This window comes from Jaculus jaculus, chromosome 1, assembly GCF_020740685.1.
Source record: "Jaculus jaculus isolate mJacJac1 chromosome 1, mJacJac1.mat.Y.cur, whole genome shotgun sequence".
NCBI lineage: Eukaryota > Metazoa > Chordata > Mammalia > Rodentia > Dipodidae > Jaculus > Jaculus jaculus.
Window position 1 is genome coordinate 309,282,188 of NC_059102.1, and position 18,089 is coordinate 309,300,276.

The 18,089-nt window shown below is 46.8% G+C and overlaps 1 protein-coding gene across 1 annotated transcript in view; it reads left to right on the top strand.

Moving 5' to 3' along the window:
- Gpa33 (glycoprotein A33) overlaps positions 1-18,089 on the top strand; it is a 39,865-nt gene that overhangs the window by 20,279 nt on the left and 1,497 nt on the right. The window contains exons 4-7 of the mRNA XM_045137716.1: positions 5,840-6,056; positions 11,249-11,425; positions 16,910-17,029; positions 17,661-17,796. Coding sequence (XP_044993651.1) covers positions 5,840-6,056; positions 11,249-11,425; positions 16,910-17,029; positions 17,661-17,796 — 650 coding nt within the window. The remainder of the gene's footprint in view (positions 1-5,839; positions 6,057-11,248; positions 11,426-16,909; positions 17,030-17,660; positions 17,797-18,089) is intronic.

Below are 18,089 nucleotides of genomic sequence, written 5' to 3' on the forward strand. Positions count from 1 at the left end.
CCACACCCTTGTCCCTCTACCCCTCATTCTCACCCACCCCCTAGCAAGGCATACACAGCTGTAGATATATGTTTATATTTTCATACATATAAACATATGAGTGTCTATATGTACTACATGACTGCTGTTTGCATGTGGCTGATTTTTCTTAACAGTATATCTTTAGATCTTTCCCTATTTCATTACATTTCCCTCCCTCCCTTCTTCAATCATTCTCTCCCTTCATGTCTCTCTCTCCATCCTCTAGGTGTTAAAGATTAAATACAGTGTCTTGCCCATGTTAATCATGTGCTCTACCATTGAGCTATGTACCCCATATCTCACACTTTAAAAGTATTTTTGCATAAACATTACATTTTATTAAGGTACTATATGTTCCATTAGTGAACATTTGGTTTATTTCCTATATTATCATATATTTCTTCTACAATAATTCTGCCATAAACATAAATATTATATGTGACTTTATTTTATATATGATAAGTTATTAAAAGTGGAACTTGGGGGCTGGAGAGATGGCTTATCAGTTAAGGCACTTGCCTGCAAAGCTGAAGGACACAGGTTCAACTTCCATGTAAACCAGATACACAAGGGAGCGCTTGTGTCTGGAGTTCATTTGCAGTGGCTAGAGGCCCTGGCACGCCCATTCTCTCTCTTTCTCTCAAATAAATAAATAAAAATAAAATATTTTTTTAAAAAAGTAGAACTTGGAGCTTAAGTCATAGCTCAGTGGTAAAATACTTGCCTATCATCTCTACAAGGCTCTGGATTTAATTGCCAGCACTGCACAAACTAAAAATTAATTAACATGAATTTGAAACTAATTTTAAGACTAATTTAAAAACATGGAAATTCCAGATCAAAGGATATATGTGTTAATTTCTTTTAAAAGATAACAGAAACTTGGGATTGGAGAGATGGCTTAGCAGTTAAGGTGCTTGGCTGTGAAGCCTAAGGTCCCAGGTTCTATTTCCCAGTACCCATGTATGCCAGATGCACAAAGTGGCACATGCATCTGGAGTTTATTTGCAGTGGCTGGAAACCCTGGCTCACCTATTCCCTCTCTCTCTTTCTCTGCCTTTTTCTCTCTCTCAAATAAATAAATAAATAAATAAAAGATTTAAAAAATGATAATAGAAACAGTTTTCATTTTTTAATTTTTAAAAACTATGTATTTTATTTGAGAGAGGATAGAGGAAGATAGAGAGAATGGGCACACCAGGGCCCTTAGCCACCATAGACAAACTCCAGATGCATATGCCACCTTGTGCATCTGGCTTTGTGTGTACTTGAGAATTAAACCTGGGTCCTTTGGCTTTGCCATCAAGTGCCTTAACCACTAAGCCATCTCTCCAGCTTGGGTTTAAATTTTTAAAATTAAGTCATTTCACTAGATGTCTTACCAATATTCACTTTTACCAACAATAGTGAGGTCCCTATTTCCCCAACACAGAGTATGCTCAAAATGTTGGATAATTGACAATTTTGATAAGTGAATAAAATATTTCATTCATGCTCAAGAATTTCATTTATTTAGCTATATGAAATAGAGCATCTATTCATAAGTTTAAAAGCCACATCTTCTTTTAAAATGCTAACATGAGCCAGCTGTGATAGCTTATACCTATGTCCCCAATACTTAGGTGGCTAAGACTGGAGAATCTTGAGTCTAAGGCCAATCTGGGCTATAAATCGATACTGTCTCAAAAATGATGTCAACATGCCCAGGAGAAATATGCATCAGGTCCCCAACCATGCAGAGAAAAACTATTTCATTTTTCCCCTGACACAAGAAGTCCTAGAATGGCGGAACTGGCAAGGAAGGAGTTAGTCTTCTCCTGATGCAGCCCAAGACCCTAATGAGTCAGCCATGGGTCCCAGGGCCAGAGGGCAAAGCCTTGCTGAAAGAATGCGAGGGCACCGTCCTTCCTTGCCAGAGGCATCTAGCCAGAGAGCGTAAGATCTGTGGCTGGTATTTTCTGAGTGCTAAGATAGACATTAAGGTTACTTATTGACTAATGGATCCCCTACTTTCAAAAGAATTTGAGGCAACCCCTTCAAGACCAAGCAAGAAGGCAGAAGAAGGGATTAAAACCTATCCCTCAGCTCCTGCCTTGTTTCAGCCATGCATCCTGAAAGCTGTCTGTCACATGTGGCTGGACAAGTTGTGCCTTGCACAAGGGTCTCAGGGCTGGAGAGATTGCTTGCCTGCGAAGCCTAAGGACCCATGTAAGCCAGATGCACAAGGGGACGCAAGCATGCACGTGCACACAAGATGGCACATGCGTCTGGAGTTCGATTGCAGTTGTTGAAGGCCCTGGTGCACCAATTCTCTCTCTCTCTTTCTTATTCTTTCTTAAAAAAAAAACAAACCCTATCCTCAGGGTGATTATTGTACATAGTCACTGTGTTATTATATATGGGTCCTAGCAAGAGTGTTATCAGGAGGAGACCCAGGTACAAAGCCTTAGGGTGTCTGAGATGTGAGGAGAGTTGTAGGGTAGAATTGGGATAGAGCCCGCCAGCGTTAGAGAAGAGCTGAGCTGGGAAAGACCAGCCCCACACACCTCCTCAGCTCCTGCCTTGTTTCAGCCATGCATCCTGAAAGCTGTCTGTCACATGTGGCTGGACAAGTTGTGTCCTGCACTAGGGTCTCTAGCCTGAGGCACCATGCTATTGGCTATGTCCGTTGGAAAACTAGAGTGCCTTGTTCTCATTTGCATGAAGGGCTCTGCACACCAGATACAGCTGCAGCTTCTGTGGTTGCCGTGTGCCAACTCCTTGCATCCTGGTTTCAGTTGCATTCAGCAGACCCACGTGGCTGTACTGAACTCTTCTGCCTGGCTGTCCCATAGACACGTCACACACCCAGTTGTCAATAGAGCCCAACAGTTTTTAAAATTCTTATTTATGGGCTGGAGAGATGGCTTAGCCCTTAAGGTGCTTGCCTGCACAGCCAAAGGACCTGGGTTCCATTCCCCAGGACCCACGTAAGCCAGATGCACAAGGTGGCACATGTGTCTGGGGTTTGTTCACAGTGGCTGGAAGCCCTGGCGTGCCCATTCTCTCTCTCTCTGCCTCTTTCCCTCTCTCAAGTAAATAACTAAAAAAAAAAAAAAAATTCTTATTTATTTGTGAGTGACCGACACACAGAGAGAGAAAGAGGCAGAGAAAGAGAGGGAATGGGCACATCAGGGCCTCCTGCCACTGCAGATGAACTCCAGACACATGTGCCACTTTGTGCATGTGGCTTATGTGGGTCCTGGGGAATCGAGCCTCTAACTGGGATCCTCAGGCTTCACAGGCAAGTGCCTAACTGCTAAGCCATCTCTCCAGCCTGAGCCCATCATTTTTGCTTAAAGCATTCTCTTCTTTTTAAAAACATTATTTATTTATTTGGGAGAGAGAGACAGAAAGAGAATGGGGTATTCTTTTCTTGTATGTTTATTCTCTAAAAGGTTGTTGCCACGCTGCCACACCTACAGGCCCAACCTTTACCCCCGAGGTTTGCCACTCCTGCTTGTACATTAAACTCTTCTTCAAATCATGGGCTGTCCCTGATTCATGCTCCTCAAACTCATTTCACTGTTTCAGGCTGTGTTGTTCCAATCTGATTTAACAATGCAACATTTTTCACCCAAATCACTAAACTCATTTCTTAACTGGTCCCCTTTCCCTATTATTCATTTCACTTGTATTAAGAGATATTCTTTTTTTAAAAATTTTTATTTTATTTTTTATCTTTTCACAATTTTTATTAACATTTTCCATGATTATAAAAAATATCCCATGGCAATACCCTCCCCCCCTTAAGAGATATTCTTATAAAATACACAATTCTCAGACTGTGCATAGATATAGTTCAGTGGCAGAGCACTTGCTTAGTCTGCATAAAGCCCTGCACTTGATACACACATACACTAAAATACACATCACTATTCTAGATGAAATACAAATGATTTAGTCCACACACAGTGTTTGGGATTGGCTCTGCAAAATCTCCAAAGTTCAGATCCTGGAGCTTAAAAGGCACAGTGTGAATCTCAGCTCTGACATTTACACTAAACATGTGAACTTGGGAAAGCTATTTAACTTTTTAGTGTCTTGGTTTTCTCATAATAAAATGGATATAATCATAAGACCAATGCCATAGGACTTTTGTGATGTGAGAGGATTCAGTGCATAGCAAGTGCTTGGCATGGTACCCAGCACATAGCTCACACCCACTGAGCAGCTGCGATCCTAGTGTTGCCTGTGCAGGCTCACCTCTCCTGGATGTCACTCACACTCATATTCACGACATACTGTACTACCAGGAGCTGATATGCTGTTTTCCACTTCTTGCAACCTTCCAATGTCCAACTCATTTATCCTGCTCCAACAGACACAGCTCCAGTCCCTGAGTCATTTGCTTGGCAATTCCTGGCTGATTTTCAAGATTCGAGGCAACCATCACCTTCTTTTGTAGGATTCCTCCTCTGACTTGCAAGTCTAGAAGTAATACCTTTCTTCTGGATTTCCGTGATCATAAGATGTTGTCAAGATTTTGCTCAGTCATTTAGCTAGTAAGTGGCAGAATTGGGATTTGAATTGAGGCAGTCTAGTTTGAACATCTGCAGTTTTAGCCACTCATATGCTGAATAATGAGTACATCAGTGAATAAATAACTTCCATGGAAAGTCAATAAAATAAGGTGAGTTTGGAACCCAGGATTATCAAGCATGATGTCTGGTATGGAGTAGGTGCTCAGTAAGCATTGGTTGAAGGAATAGGTTTATTAGAAGAGACAATGGACTGAAATGGAATCAAGGAGAGAGATGCCAGAGGTTACAAAGAAAGTATTAGGATCTGAAACTACTTCATATACTTACTGGTACTACCTACTCTAGCATTCCAATATTTTCATTGAAAATAACTCTTAAAAGCTAAAGGAATAAGGCTTAGGGATATAGCTTGGCTTACCTCACAAGCATGATGACCTGAGTTCAACCTTCAGTTCCCACATACAAGTGCCAGACATGATGGTATCCACCTATACTCTCAGTACTGGGGAAGGGGACACGGATGGATCTGCTGGTCACGCTGGTCAGCTAGTCTAGCCTGATTGGTGATTTCCTGGCCAATGAGAGATCTTCTCTCAAAAAAAGGTAGAGCAGGAGGAAAAGGAAAGATGTCATCAAAATAGAAGATCAACAAGCTAGGCAGAAGAAGAGGGTAAGGGTAAAAGGGAGGGTGGTGGGAAAGAATTATGATTATGGAATATTGTCTACATGTCTGGAGGTTGTCAAGAAAAGTTAAAAAAAAAAAAAGAGGTGACTGGTTTGGAGAGATGGTTCAACAATGAAGGTGCTTGCCTGTGAGAGATCCAGGTTTGATTCCCCGTACCCATGTAAGCCAGATGTACAAGGTGGTGCATGCATCTGGAGTTCGTTTGCAGTGGCTAGAGGCCCTGGTGTGCCCATTCATTCTCATCCTCTCTCTCTTAAATAAGTAAAATAAAATCAGATAATTTTTTTTTTAAAAAAAGAGGTGGATTGCATACCTGAGGAACAATATCCAAGGTTGTCCTTTGGCCTCTACATGCACATACACCGATGCACCTATACACATGAACATGCATGCATGTATACCCCACATCCACATACAAAAAAAAAAAAAAATAGAGGTCGATCACTAGGTAATGGAGTGAATCTACCAGCAGGCACCACACCTGTTCTAGGAGAGGTTTTCTGTTGGTCCATGTACTTGGGCTCTGAGAACAGAAGATGAGGAAGGGCAGTGAGGAGAGGCCCATGACAGGGCCTTATGGTGAAGACCAAATGGCACTTCTTTCTTTCAGGAAAAAGTAGTCACTTGGACATTTTCAAAGAAGAGCTACATTTATGGGAACCTTTATGAAAATCGTGTCAACATATCTGACAATGCAGAGCAGTCAGATGCCTCCATCACCATTGGCCAGCTGACCATGGATGACAATGGCACCTATGAGTGCTCCGTCTCTCTGATGTCAGATCTAGAGGGCACCTCTAGGTCACGTGTCCGCCTCCTGGTCCTTGGTGAGTGTCTCCATAGTTTTCTTGAGTTGTGGGAAAGAAGGTAGGCAGAAGTGCCCTGATGGCAACACACAGTCATAAAGCCAGACACAGCAGGAGCTGGTCCCGAGCTCAGACACCAGGCCTAGCTTGATTCAGGGCAGGGCCACTGTTCCATTCCTCCCTGGGAAGCTGAATGCTGTCTGGGCTCTCTGTGAATGGCAGACTGACTGTTCCCAAGGGTGGAAGAGGTGGCTTTGGAGGATGTCCTTGCTCCGGATGCTGATCTTTCCTCCTTACCAACTCCTCTATTCATGCCAAACTCATGACAGAGAAGCAAGGGGGAACCCCAAATCCTACTCTCACTGTGCCTTAATCTGTACTTGGAAGACCAATCATGCCTGTCTTCCCTCACGGTTAACACAGCTTCACGCCACCGGCTCCTCACTCCTACTCCTTGACAGATGCATCACTGTCCAACAAGTTCTGCCTTTGAAATAAGTCCCAGGATACCATGTTTTCCATGCATGTTGAAACTTGTTAAGTGAGCACCTCCTCTATGTCCACAGTAAGAAATCGCTCCACGCCTGGGATCAGTGACTCTCTTGATACTAGTTGGTAGGATCTGTTTAGATTGCACACAGTACTTGCTGGACTTACTGAAAGCATTACGGTCAGTGAAACAGACCACTATACAAACTTGAACTGAATCAGGAATAATTCAGACTGCCACCTGCCACCCTGCTGCTATGAGGCAGCCCATAGTAGCGGAGGCAGTTGTTCCCGACTTCTCAATCCCCTATACTCTATACATCTTTCTCTTTCCTCTGAAGACACAGGTTGTTTTATAAAGATCATTCTTTTTCTTAACGGTGCTTCATGCTCAACAGATGTAGCTCTACCTAGAAATAGCATACGTTCTATCAGAGATGTGCAGTGACACAGTCAAGTGTTTCATACTGACAATATGAAATTTTCCATTTTCTCTATGAATAATACTATAGCATCTTTCAGTTTCAGCATACATGTGCATATATGCATGCATATATAAAAGTGTACACACACACACACACACACACACACACACACACACACACAGACACCACACCACACTTGGGGTTCTTTAAACAGCCACATGTCCTTCCAGCAAAGCATTTCAACTGCCTGGCGGGCAGGTGGCTGGAACCCACGCACGCAGACATGGAAGCCTGATTCTGCCTGTGCTCACACCAGGACCAGCTGCTTCTCCAGAGAAGCCCAAGTTCACCAGGAGTGTGACGGGTGTAAATTGAATCCGAGAATATGGAACTCAAAACCAATGTTTTCCTTTAAAAAAAAAAAAAAAGAAACTATTTTTTTCTATATGTTAATAAAAGCATTAAAATTCTTTATAAAAAAATCTTTCGGATGGCTTTGCAGCCACACTATTTTTTTCCTGCTCTTTTTTTTTTAAAAATTAATTAGTTTAGTACTCAGTGAGTACAGTCAAGTTGGTACCATTGTTAGCCTCCTCCCTGTCCTCCCCTCCCCCACTGGCCCCTCTTTGTTGAGGTATATGGGTCATGCATTGTGGGGTTAGCCTTCAGTTAGGGATAGGAGGAAATGTCTCTGTGTGTCATGACCCAACGTGTGGCAGCCACACTATTTTTAAGTAGAAAGACTTTGATTTTACGGGGGCGTCCCACTCTGGCCCCGGGAGCCTGAAGCCCCTGTGCCCTAGCCTCAGGGGAGCACGCCCTGTCTTGGTCACCAGGCCCTGGGACTCAACACTGACCGCAGAGTGGTAGTCTTTCCGGCCTCTGGCGCCCCCTGATGTCTGCAGAGGAAATAGCAGGCGTGGAAGAGGCTTTGGGAGCCCAACACACTCCCCCCCTCCCTTACCGCCTCTCAAGAAACATCTACAGTTTTTCCCCCCCTCGGGGCAGGGGGGTGGGCGGCGGAGGAGAGGTAAGAAGGCTATCTGAGAACCAGAAAAAACATCCCCCGCCCCCTCTGTGGTCCCCGCACGGGGCTACTTGAACTAGATCCATTTGATTCAAGGTCCTAGGTGTTTGTGATTGTGGAGCTGAGGAAAGAGACCATAGGTCCCAACAAAGGTCAGGGGGTGCCTGGGATAAGGTGAGGAGGGAAGGGAGTTTGGGGTCTGAGGTTAAGGGTGGGGAGAAAGGGAACTTGACATATACCTCCTAAAAGCTGATCTTTCTGGAGTGGCTGGTCTCACTTTCTGCCCATGGAGGGCTTTCAGGATTTCCTTCTCGTGCCTTCCCTTAGCAAGCGTTGGAATAAAGCTACTCTTCCGATGCATTCAGTTTAGTTTTTTTTTTTTTTTTTGTGCAATTATTTATTTGAGAGCGACAGACAGACAGAAAGAGGCAGCTAGAGATTGAGAATGGGCACACCGGGGCCTGCAGCCACTGCAAACGAACTCCAGACGCGTGCGCCCCCTTGTGCATCGGCTTTCGTGGGTCCTGGGGAATCGAGCCTCCAACAGGGGTCCTTAAGCTTCATAGGCAAGCGATTAACCGCTAAGCCATTTCTCCAGCCCTAGTTTTTATGTATGGCCTCAGCTACTCTCCTTCCCCACTTGTCCTTTATTCCTGCTCATGGTAAGGCAGGGTGACTTGGGACTCCCCTGAGGATGTTGGTATTTGGGGCTGGACCTCCTTGGTAATGGCATGTGTGGAGGTAAGGGAGAAAGGCTAGGTGGGTGAGGGCAGTGCCCTGAACCTTTGTAGGGCTTAAAAGGAAACAAAGCACGGCAGGACTGTCCAGAAGGGTGCTGGAGAGATGGCTCAGAGGTTGAAGGCACTTGCTTGAAAGCCTGTTGGTCTCTATTCAGCTCCTCAGTACCCAATGAGTGGCACATGTTTGCAGTGGAAGGAAGTCCTGGTATGCCGTATTCTCTCTGCCTGTCTTCCTCCCCCATCTCAGATAGATCGATAGATCTATCTATCTATCTATCTATCTATCTATCTATCTATCTATCTATCTATCTATCTTATCTATCTACCTACCTACCTACTTACTTACCTACCTATCTATCTATTTCGATGTAGCCCAGACTGACCTGGAATAACTATGGAGTCTCAGGGTGGCCTTGAACTCACAGCGATCCTCCTACCTCTGCCTCCTGAGTGCTGGGATTAAAGACGTGCACCACCACGCCCGGCGCTAAATATATTTTTTAAAAAAGACTGTTCAGAAGGGAAGCTCACCCTCCTCTGTGCCCTGGCATCTGCCTGCTGGGCCTGCAGGGTGGGCAGGAGGCTGCTGGTTGGCCAACTTCAGACACTAGTCTCTAATTCGTTCCATGCTGGCTCCATACCTGCCTATGCCCAGCTAAAGCAGCAAGTGGTGGCAGGCACACTCAACAACAGCATGCCTGTTTCTAGGAGATGTCCCAGAAGCTCGTCTGGAGACAGTGTCCCCTTTCCCCGGGCTCCAGCCACTGCTGGGTGGGCTGAGATTGGAATTGGCTCACGGTGCTGTGCTCAGTGGCTGGGTCCCGGGGTGACAAGAAGATGCAGCATCGTTTATTGGGCAGGCAAGTCATCCAAGAGGGTACAGGCCAGCCACCCAGGGTTTCAGTGACAACCCTGTCCTGTGTTTTCTCCCCTCCCCCGAGGGTGCCGCCTGGGCCTCCGGGCACATTTTGCGCTTCTTCTCGGAGCCCCTGCATGTGCTCTTTCTCTGTCTGTTGTGCCCACCTCTCCCTCTCTAAATCCTGCCACCACTTTCTCCATGGTGATGTTCAGGCCACAGTTGCTGCTGATGTGTTAGGAGGCATTCCTGCCCCAGCATTGTTGTCCCCAACCTTGTCATTGTCTGATTATTGGTACCCCCACCTCCCCACGGGGTTCCTTGCCTCATTCACTGTGTCACCACAGTGCCCAGCGCTGTCCGACGTGACCTGGGTAACTAATGAGGTTTGCAGGATGAGCCACTCTGCCTCATGGCGTGTTTACAAGGCTGAGGGGAAAGGGGCTGAGAGGTCCGTGAGGGTGAGCTGACTGGGCCAGCTGGGTGTTGTGACCTCCTTTCTGCGATGCCCTTTCCTAATCTCTGCTACCTCTGACCCCTCCCATCCCTTCTATCCCAACCACTCTGCTGCAGCCTCTTGGGCTCTCTTATCATCCAGTCACTCATGGTGATCACATTTCATTAGCAAAGCTTGGAGGAGGGCAATCTAGACCCAAAGAGAACATTCCTAACATGTTACTATCAGAGAGATCATTTAACCTAGAGATGGATGGGAAAACCATGGCCAGATCCAACCCATGGCCTGTACAAACCAAAAGACGCAGCTGCAACAGACAACACGTGGTCTGTGGAGCCCAGGGTGCATTAATCTGCCACTTATGGAAAAAAACATCTGCTGTTCCCTAATTTTACAAGTTAGGAACACTGTGAACATAGAAAGAGGCTAGACGAATCCATGGCACTGGGAGCGCATGTTTGTCAGTGGAGCAAGCACTGGATCTGGATTCTGGAGACCTGGATACTAGGTCCACCTCTTCTGGAACTCACTATCAAGTGTCCCTTCTAGACGTCAAGTTTATCATGGCTGTGTTGGCATATCTTTAAACTCATGATGCTAAACTGAAATTACTTTTTTCTTTGCTGTGACAAAATACCTGACAAAAGCAACTTAGAGAATGAAGGGCTTATCTGGCTCACAGTTTGAGACTGCAGCCCATCGAGACAGGGCAGGCGTTGCAGCAGGACCCTGCGGCAGCTGGCCACGGCGCATCTGTGTCAGGAAGCAGCGTGGAGATTGCAGGCACTCATTTCGTCCTCTCCTTTCTATTCAGTCTGGGACTCCAGCCCATGGAATGGTGACATCCACGTTTAGGGTAGGTCTTCCTGTCTCAACTAACCTAATCTAGAAAAGTCCTTCACAGACATGTCAAGATTGGTCTCCATAGAGAGTCTAGATACAACCAAATTGACAGTAGAGGTTAGCCATCATACCATGAAACCACGCTTACAGTGCCAATGCCAGCCCTTGATGCTGCCCCTTTGAGAGGGTGACAGGTGACTGAGTAGATGTGCTGAGGTGAGTTGATCGCATCATGTTACTTCTCACAACTAAGCTCTCTTCCTATAAACAAACAAGGCTGTGTGTATGTGTCTGTGTCTGCCTGTCTGTCTGGAGTGGTCATTGTCAGTGGCTGTCCACATTCAATTCATACCTTCTTTTTGGTCTGTCTTCACAGTGCCACCCTCCAAGCCAGACTGTGGCGTTGAAGGAGAGACGGTTATTGGGAACAATATCCAGCTGACCTGCCAATCAGCGGAGGGTTCTCCTTCCCCACAGTATAGCTGGAAGAGCTACAACATCCAGAACCAGGAGAGGCCCCTCATCCAACCGGGTGTTGGGGGCAGCACGCAAGGTGGGTCCCCCACATCAAAGTGCACTTGATTAGCTAGAGCTATTAGAGGTGACAAACGCTGACCAATCAGACCCCACTGTTTCCCCAGCAGCCCTTGTGGTATCTTGGGTCATTTCTCTAACACCTTTTCCCCTATGAAAAGTCCCACCCAGCTCACAGCTGTGAGAATAAAATGGACTCATGGCCTTCACTCCGCAGCAGTATGTGATAAACACTTCATTGCTGTTACTTCCTGCACCTGAGTCTCTCAAATAAGAGCGTATTGATGACCTCTCCATGTAAAAGCACTGGGTGAGATTTTCATTTTGTTTATGATTAGATCCTAATGCACACACTTGAGGCCCCAAGTCTAACCTTATAGCTGCACCCAAGGGTGGAGAATTTATAGTTCCATTCCCTATGCAGAGTAGTCTCTCTTGGATCCACTGACACCTACCACTGAAGAACACTGCCATGGAAGTATAAAGGGTCTCTGTTCTCAGGAGAGAGGCTGTAATTGCCTGGAGAATGGTTTTGTGCTGGGAAGCCAATATCTTTTTTTTTTTTCTTTTTCAAGGTAGTGTCTACTTTAGTCCAGGCTGACCTGGAACTTACCATAACTTCAAGCTTCAACTCAAGGGATCCTCCTACCTTTGCCTCCTGAGTGCTGAAATTAAATGTGTGTGCCACCACACCTGGCTGGGCAGCCAATATCTGACCTTTCAGTCAGGAAACAAGCTGGAAGGAATAGGTGACAAGGCAGGAAGTGAGGAAAGGGAGTGGGAGAAGAGGAAGGAGGAGGACTAAGTTATACAAATACTCAACTGTCATGATGGTGGACTCTCTGGGCTCCTGGTGCCCACCAGCTGCCCTGCCAGCTGCAGGAGTGCTCCTGAGATCACTAAGCACAAGGCCCAAGAGACGCCTGTCAAAGTTAATACCAAGGTCTTTCAGTCTGGTGTGCCTAGAAAAAGCATCAGGAGTTGAAGCTGAAACTGTAATTCCTACTCCAGGAAGCTGACCTGCAGGGCAGAGCAGGACATCTGGTGTCCTGGGAAGCCCGGAGCTTGCCTGTGTATTTGGGGTTCCATCACTCTACCTTTCACTCATTTGAAGGCCAAACAAAAACTTCTTACAAACAAAAGAGTTAGTAGAATTCATCCAACCCAATGTCAAATGGAAGATGAAATGTGAATTTCAACAAGTTTCTGGTTTTGCTGACAGATTTCTGTTTGGCCATTTTTTATTGAGTGTCTGGAATTTTTGTTGAAACCAACCTGGAAGCTCTCCTTGGACTCTGTGGTGATAAGCAAGAAGATGGTGGGTGGTGATCACCAGGCAGCCTCATGTCTGGAGAGTGGCAGGGTTGCCACTCTCAATGCCTTTGTCTCCATTGAGCCTTGCAGAGCCTTAGAAGTAGATGTGCCTCCTCCTTCCATGAGCCAGACCCAAACCTTTCCTGACATTTAGTCCATGGTGGGTGATCTGGAGTGTAAGGCTCTTCTACCCTCCCATGCCTAGAGAATTTCAAACATTAGATCAGGTCATTTACCTCAGCAAGCAGTATGAACAAGCTATGATAAAAGGAACAGCAGGGCTGGAGAGATGGCTTAGTAGTTAAGGCACTTGCCTGTGAAGCCTAAGGACTCATGATCAACTCTCCAGGTCTCACGTAAACTAGATGCACAAGGGTGAGGTAAGTGCAAGGTTGCACATGCCTACCAGGTGGTGCAAGTGTCTGAAGTTCGATGGCAGTGGCTGAGGCCCTGGTGTGCCAATATTCTCTTTCTCTCTCACTCTCTCTAAAATAAATCTTTTAAAAATTAAAAACAAAAGGAACAGCAATGTGGAATCAGGAAGTGAGGATTTGAGCCCTGACTTCCATTAGTAGCTGTAAGCCACTCACAAACTCTCTGACTCTTAGAACACATAGCCCCCAAACAAGTTAGGATGTTCCTAATTATCTTCCCTGAAGCCCTTCATAAGTGTAAGAGGAGATAAACTGTGGGACAGTTCTAAACAGACCTGTAATCTGTGCCCCATGACATACGTTTCCGAAACTGAAGGATCAGGAGGTCTGCATTGCAGCTGAACTGTTTGTGTTGTTTGTGTTTGTTTTTTGAGGTAGGGTCTTACTTTAACCTCACATTCAACAGGCGATCCTCCTACCTCAGCCTCCCAAGTACTGGGATCAAAGGAATGTGCCACAATGTCCAGCTTAGATGAACTTAAAAATTTTTTTTTAATTACTCATGTACAAGGTGTGTGTGTGTGTGTGTGGAGAGAGAGAGAGACAGAGAGAGAGAGAGAGAGAGAGACACGGAGGGAGAGAGAGAGAGAGAATGGGTGCACCAGGGCCTTCTGCTACTGCATATCAACTCCAGATGCATTCACCGTTTTGTGCATCTGGCTTTACATGGGTACTGGGGAATTGAACCCAGGCCGTCAGACTTTGCAAGCAAGTGCTCTAACAGCTGAGCCATCTCTCCAGCCCCAGGAATTTGCACCTAAGCAGAGGAGGTTGTAAAGGGTAGGGATGGGTCTCTTGGCGCCCTGGGTGAGAGGTGGAAGCCAAGCTTATTGACCAGTCATAGTGGAGCGGCTGTGTACAGAAAAATTAGATCCGCCAAAATTAGTGTCCTGGGGGGAGACCAGCGCGCCTGAGAGGAAATCTCTCCACAGCTACATCAGAGCAAAGCTGGGCGGCAGACGACTGCCCTGTGCACTCCCTCTCGTGACCACATGGTGTCACCACTGCAGCGGAAACAGTTTTCACTGGAATTCGGAAACTAGTAAACTTCCCGAAATAAAGAGGAAGAAGAGAAAAGGGGGCTTGGGAGCCCAGCTCAGTGAAAGCAGGTCCAGCGTGGGAATTGCAGCAGAGCAGCTTCTAGAATGCGCTGTCTGCTGCAGGGGACCGGGCTGCGTGGGGGAAGGCAAGGCCGGCTAAGGGCGTCAGTTTGCAGTGTGCGGTGGACGCCGACTCTTTGATACCAGTTCTAGAAAGAACTCCCAGCCCTGCTCCCCGCCGTAGAGCGTTTCCCAGAGTGTGTTCCTTCAAGAGCTTCTCTTTTACCCAAATCCGACTGGATTAGAGGATGCAGTCTTAATACCCTATCAGAATTCCCAGTGCTCCTCGGTGCCTGCTAGCCCCCGACAGCCCTTCCCTTAGCAATTTAACCTGACCCCAGCGACCTCTCACTTTGCCGAGGGACCCCTTTCCAGCACCCCTTACGAGTACTGCACACAGGGTATATTCTGGAGAACACACCGAGGTATGGAGTTCTTTCTAGGATGGTGGGGGGCAGGGAGGGTTGTCACATTTTAGAGAATCTTAGAGTAGTGGTTTGGGGTCCAAGGGAACAATTTGAAGAAAGTATCGTATTTATGACCAGATGAGAAGAAAATAGCCCCAAATCAAAGTGCTGTTATTTCTAGGTGGTAAGATGAAGGGCAATTTCATCTTCTCTCTTCTCTTAGCGGCTTCCTTCGACCAGTTGGATGAGAGCAAGTCCGTTCACTGCAAGCTCAGATTGCGCCTCCATTATAAACCCAACCATCCATCAGGCCTCCCTCGCTGCGCTTCGCTCTTCCTTTGTGGGTTACAAACCTTCAGAGGACAGGGGCTCTCTTCACCTTGTTTGTAGCTGTGATCAGTTTAGAGAACTTTTTGAATTGATGTAATAATTTTATGTTATACATAAATTCTTAAAATAAGTATGCACTCATAATGCGAAGCTTTAAAAGAAAGTTGTCAATGCTCCAGGGAGTATAGAGCTAAAAATGGGATTTTTGTTCCATCTTCAAATTCCTTCCTTCCTTCCTTCCTTCCTTCCTTCCTTCCTTCCTTCCTTCCTTCCTTCCTTCCTTCCTTCCTCTCTTTTTTCCCTTCTTTTCATGTATTCCACACTGGCTTCTAAGTCTATATGTATCCAATCGATGGCTGTGAGCTACTGATCCTCTTGGCTCCATCTCTGAGGGCTGGGATTGTAAGCGAACACCAGTGTGCTTGGGCTGTGCATGCTGGGGACTGCCACTGAGCATATCTGTGGATCGCATGTAACCACCTGGTGGCAGCAGGGCTCTTAAAGAGGCTGGATCTGCAGCTAGAGGACGACGACTCTCCTAACTCTTCTCTCAAAATAGTAGTCATGGGGCTGGAGAGATGGCTTAGCGGTTAAGGTACTTGCCTTTGAAGCCTAAGAACCCAGGTTCAATTCACCAGTACCCACATAAGCCAGATACACAAGGTGGTGCATGCATCTGGAGTTTGTTTGCAGTGGCTGGAGGCCCTGGTGTGCCCATTCTCTCTCTCTATCTCAGTCTTTCTCTCTCCCCTTCTGTCACTCACAAATAAATAAACATTAAAAAATTGTAGCTATGACAAAGCACACTGGATCACGACGTGCATGTACATAGGAAGCACTCTCTTCAAAGATCACTGGCTCTGGGGAAGGTCTCTCATGAGGACATCTGGCCCATGGCCCCAGGTTCAGCATCAGCCTTGAAGTTCAGCAGCCTCTGGACAAGTAGATGGCTGGTGAGCAGTGGTGGCTGAAGAAGGAGAGGTTAAACTGCACTGTCCCCTCACACACATGCCACACACCTGCACCCCTACACACATATGCCACACACACCCACATGCAGCATCGGCATACCACACACATTCACATACACCATGCACACCACACACACACACCACACACATTCACACCATACACATACCACATACCCACATACCACACACACTCACACCTACCAACTGCATACCACGTACATTCACATGTACCATGTATTTGCCATACACCAGACATGTGCATACCACACGAACTCCCATAGACATCATAGCATGCACCACATGTACACAATACTACATATACACATTGCATACATAGTTACATATGCCTCACAAATGCATACACCCCAGTACACACATGTACACACCTCATGACAGAAATCGAGAGAGCAGAAGTCTTTTCTCCCCAAGCTCAAAGATTCAGTTTCTGCAGATCATAAAAGTGTCAATAAATCCTTCTACCTACAGAACATTTTCTTGCAATATGTAATGCATGTTTCCTGAGCACTTGCTGTAATCAGGCATTCTGTTGTGTGCTTACATTTATGATTAGTACCTCATGTTTAAGCTCACAAGTACCTTATGAGGCAGGCACTATTAGTTCTAAGTATAGATGAAGAAATGAAGAAATGGGCTCAATGAAGCCAAGTTACTTGCCAAAGACAACAAACAAACAAATGAAAGAAAGAAAAAGAAAAACAAAAGTGGGCAGAGTCAGGGTCCTGACTGGATTCTAAGCACTTTGGTCCTGTCTTACGGGCCTGGTCTGGTTAAATCCTCCAGCATTCCCGAGATAGCTCTCCCCACATCACTGATGGGACTGTGGAGCAGCTCAGTGGCAGGCTCATAACTCAAAGTCCCAGACCTCCTAATTCTAGGCTGTGTGTGCTCCGGCATAGCACCCTCTCCTCACCCTCCTCTTCCCTCAGTCTTGGGCCAGAGCATCTTTCTGAAGAACATCTCCACAGACACATCGGGCTACTACATCTGCACCTCCAGCAATGAGATGGGGACCGAGTTCTGCAACATCACCGTGGCTGTCAGGCCTCGTAAGAGCAGGCTGGGGAAGGGCCAGGGGGACAAGGGCCAGAGGTAGCTGGCTGTGCTCTGGAGTCAGATGAGGCTCTCATGGGGGCGGACGGGGTGGCTGCAGTGATCTTGAAGCAACAACTCCTGGCCCGAGCTCCCCTTTCCCCAAGGGCAGTCCAGTTCAATGGGTTCTATGGACTTTAGGGGACCTCCTGCTTGTCCCGAGGGCCAGTTGGCACAACTGCCCAGAGCCACTGGAGTCTAGACCCCATCCTTTTTGGCAGGTGGAAGTGGAGGTGGGCTCCATGTCTAGCTCAGGTGTCAGGTAGGTTGGCAAGGTGTGGGGTTTTATCAGGGCTTGGGTAGCCCATAGTGTTGAGATGCAAAGCCATGGGTCTGTCTGTCCCTCCATGCTGAAGACTGACCTCAGCCTTGTCTAATCATAATCTATGGGGTCATGCCTTCTGTGCAGTCTTAGAGGCTGCAGCTGTTGCTCCCTGGGATACGGGGAGGAGGACCGAGGTGGCCCTGAGGCTGAAGGGACAAGACTCTGGTGTCCTGACCAGCCTGGCTATCTCCTATGGTGCCTAGAGTTTTGTTAGGTGGCTTGAGTTAAGGCTCAGGGCATGTAGATCCACTGTCCTCTTGCAGCCTCCATGAACATAGCTCTGTACGCGGGCATTGCGGGAGGCGTGGTTGCAGCCCTCATCATCATTGGCATCATCATCTACTGCTGCTGCTGCCGGGGGAAGGATGATGGAGCTGAGGACAAAGAGTCTGCAAGGCCGTGAGTGTGTCTGGCTGGCAACCTGATGGACAGGACCCAGCAGGTTGGAAATATGCACCCTGACTCCTCAGGGACCCGCTTACAACACCGCTGCTTTAGTCTCCTGCCTTTTGCAGCTGAGTCAAATCACCAAGTGTAGCACTGTGGTCCCAGGACTCGCCTGGGAGGTTGTGGCTGTCTGGTCCTATCTCCAGGTGGGGCTGTGGGAAGCCCCTAGGGTCAGGTATATGATGGAAGACACACAACACACACTGTTACCACAGCCTCAGCTCATGAGTGGAACGTTTGCGGAC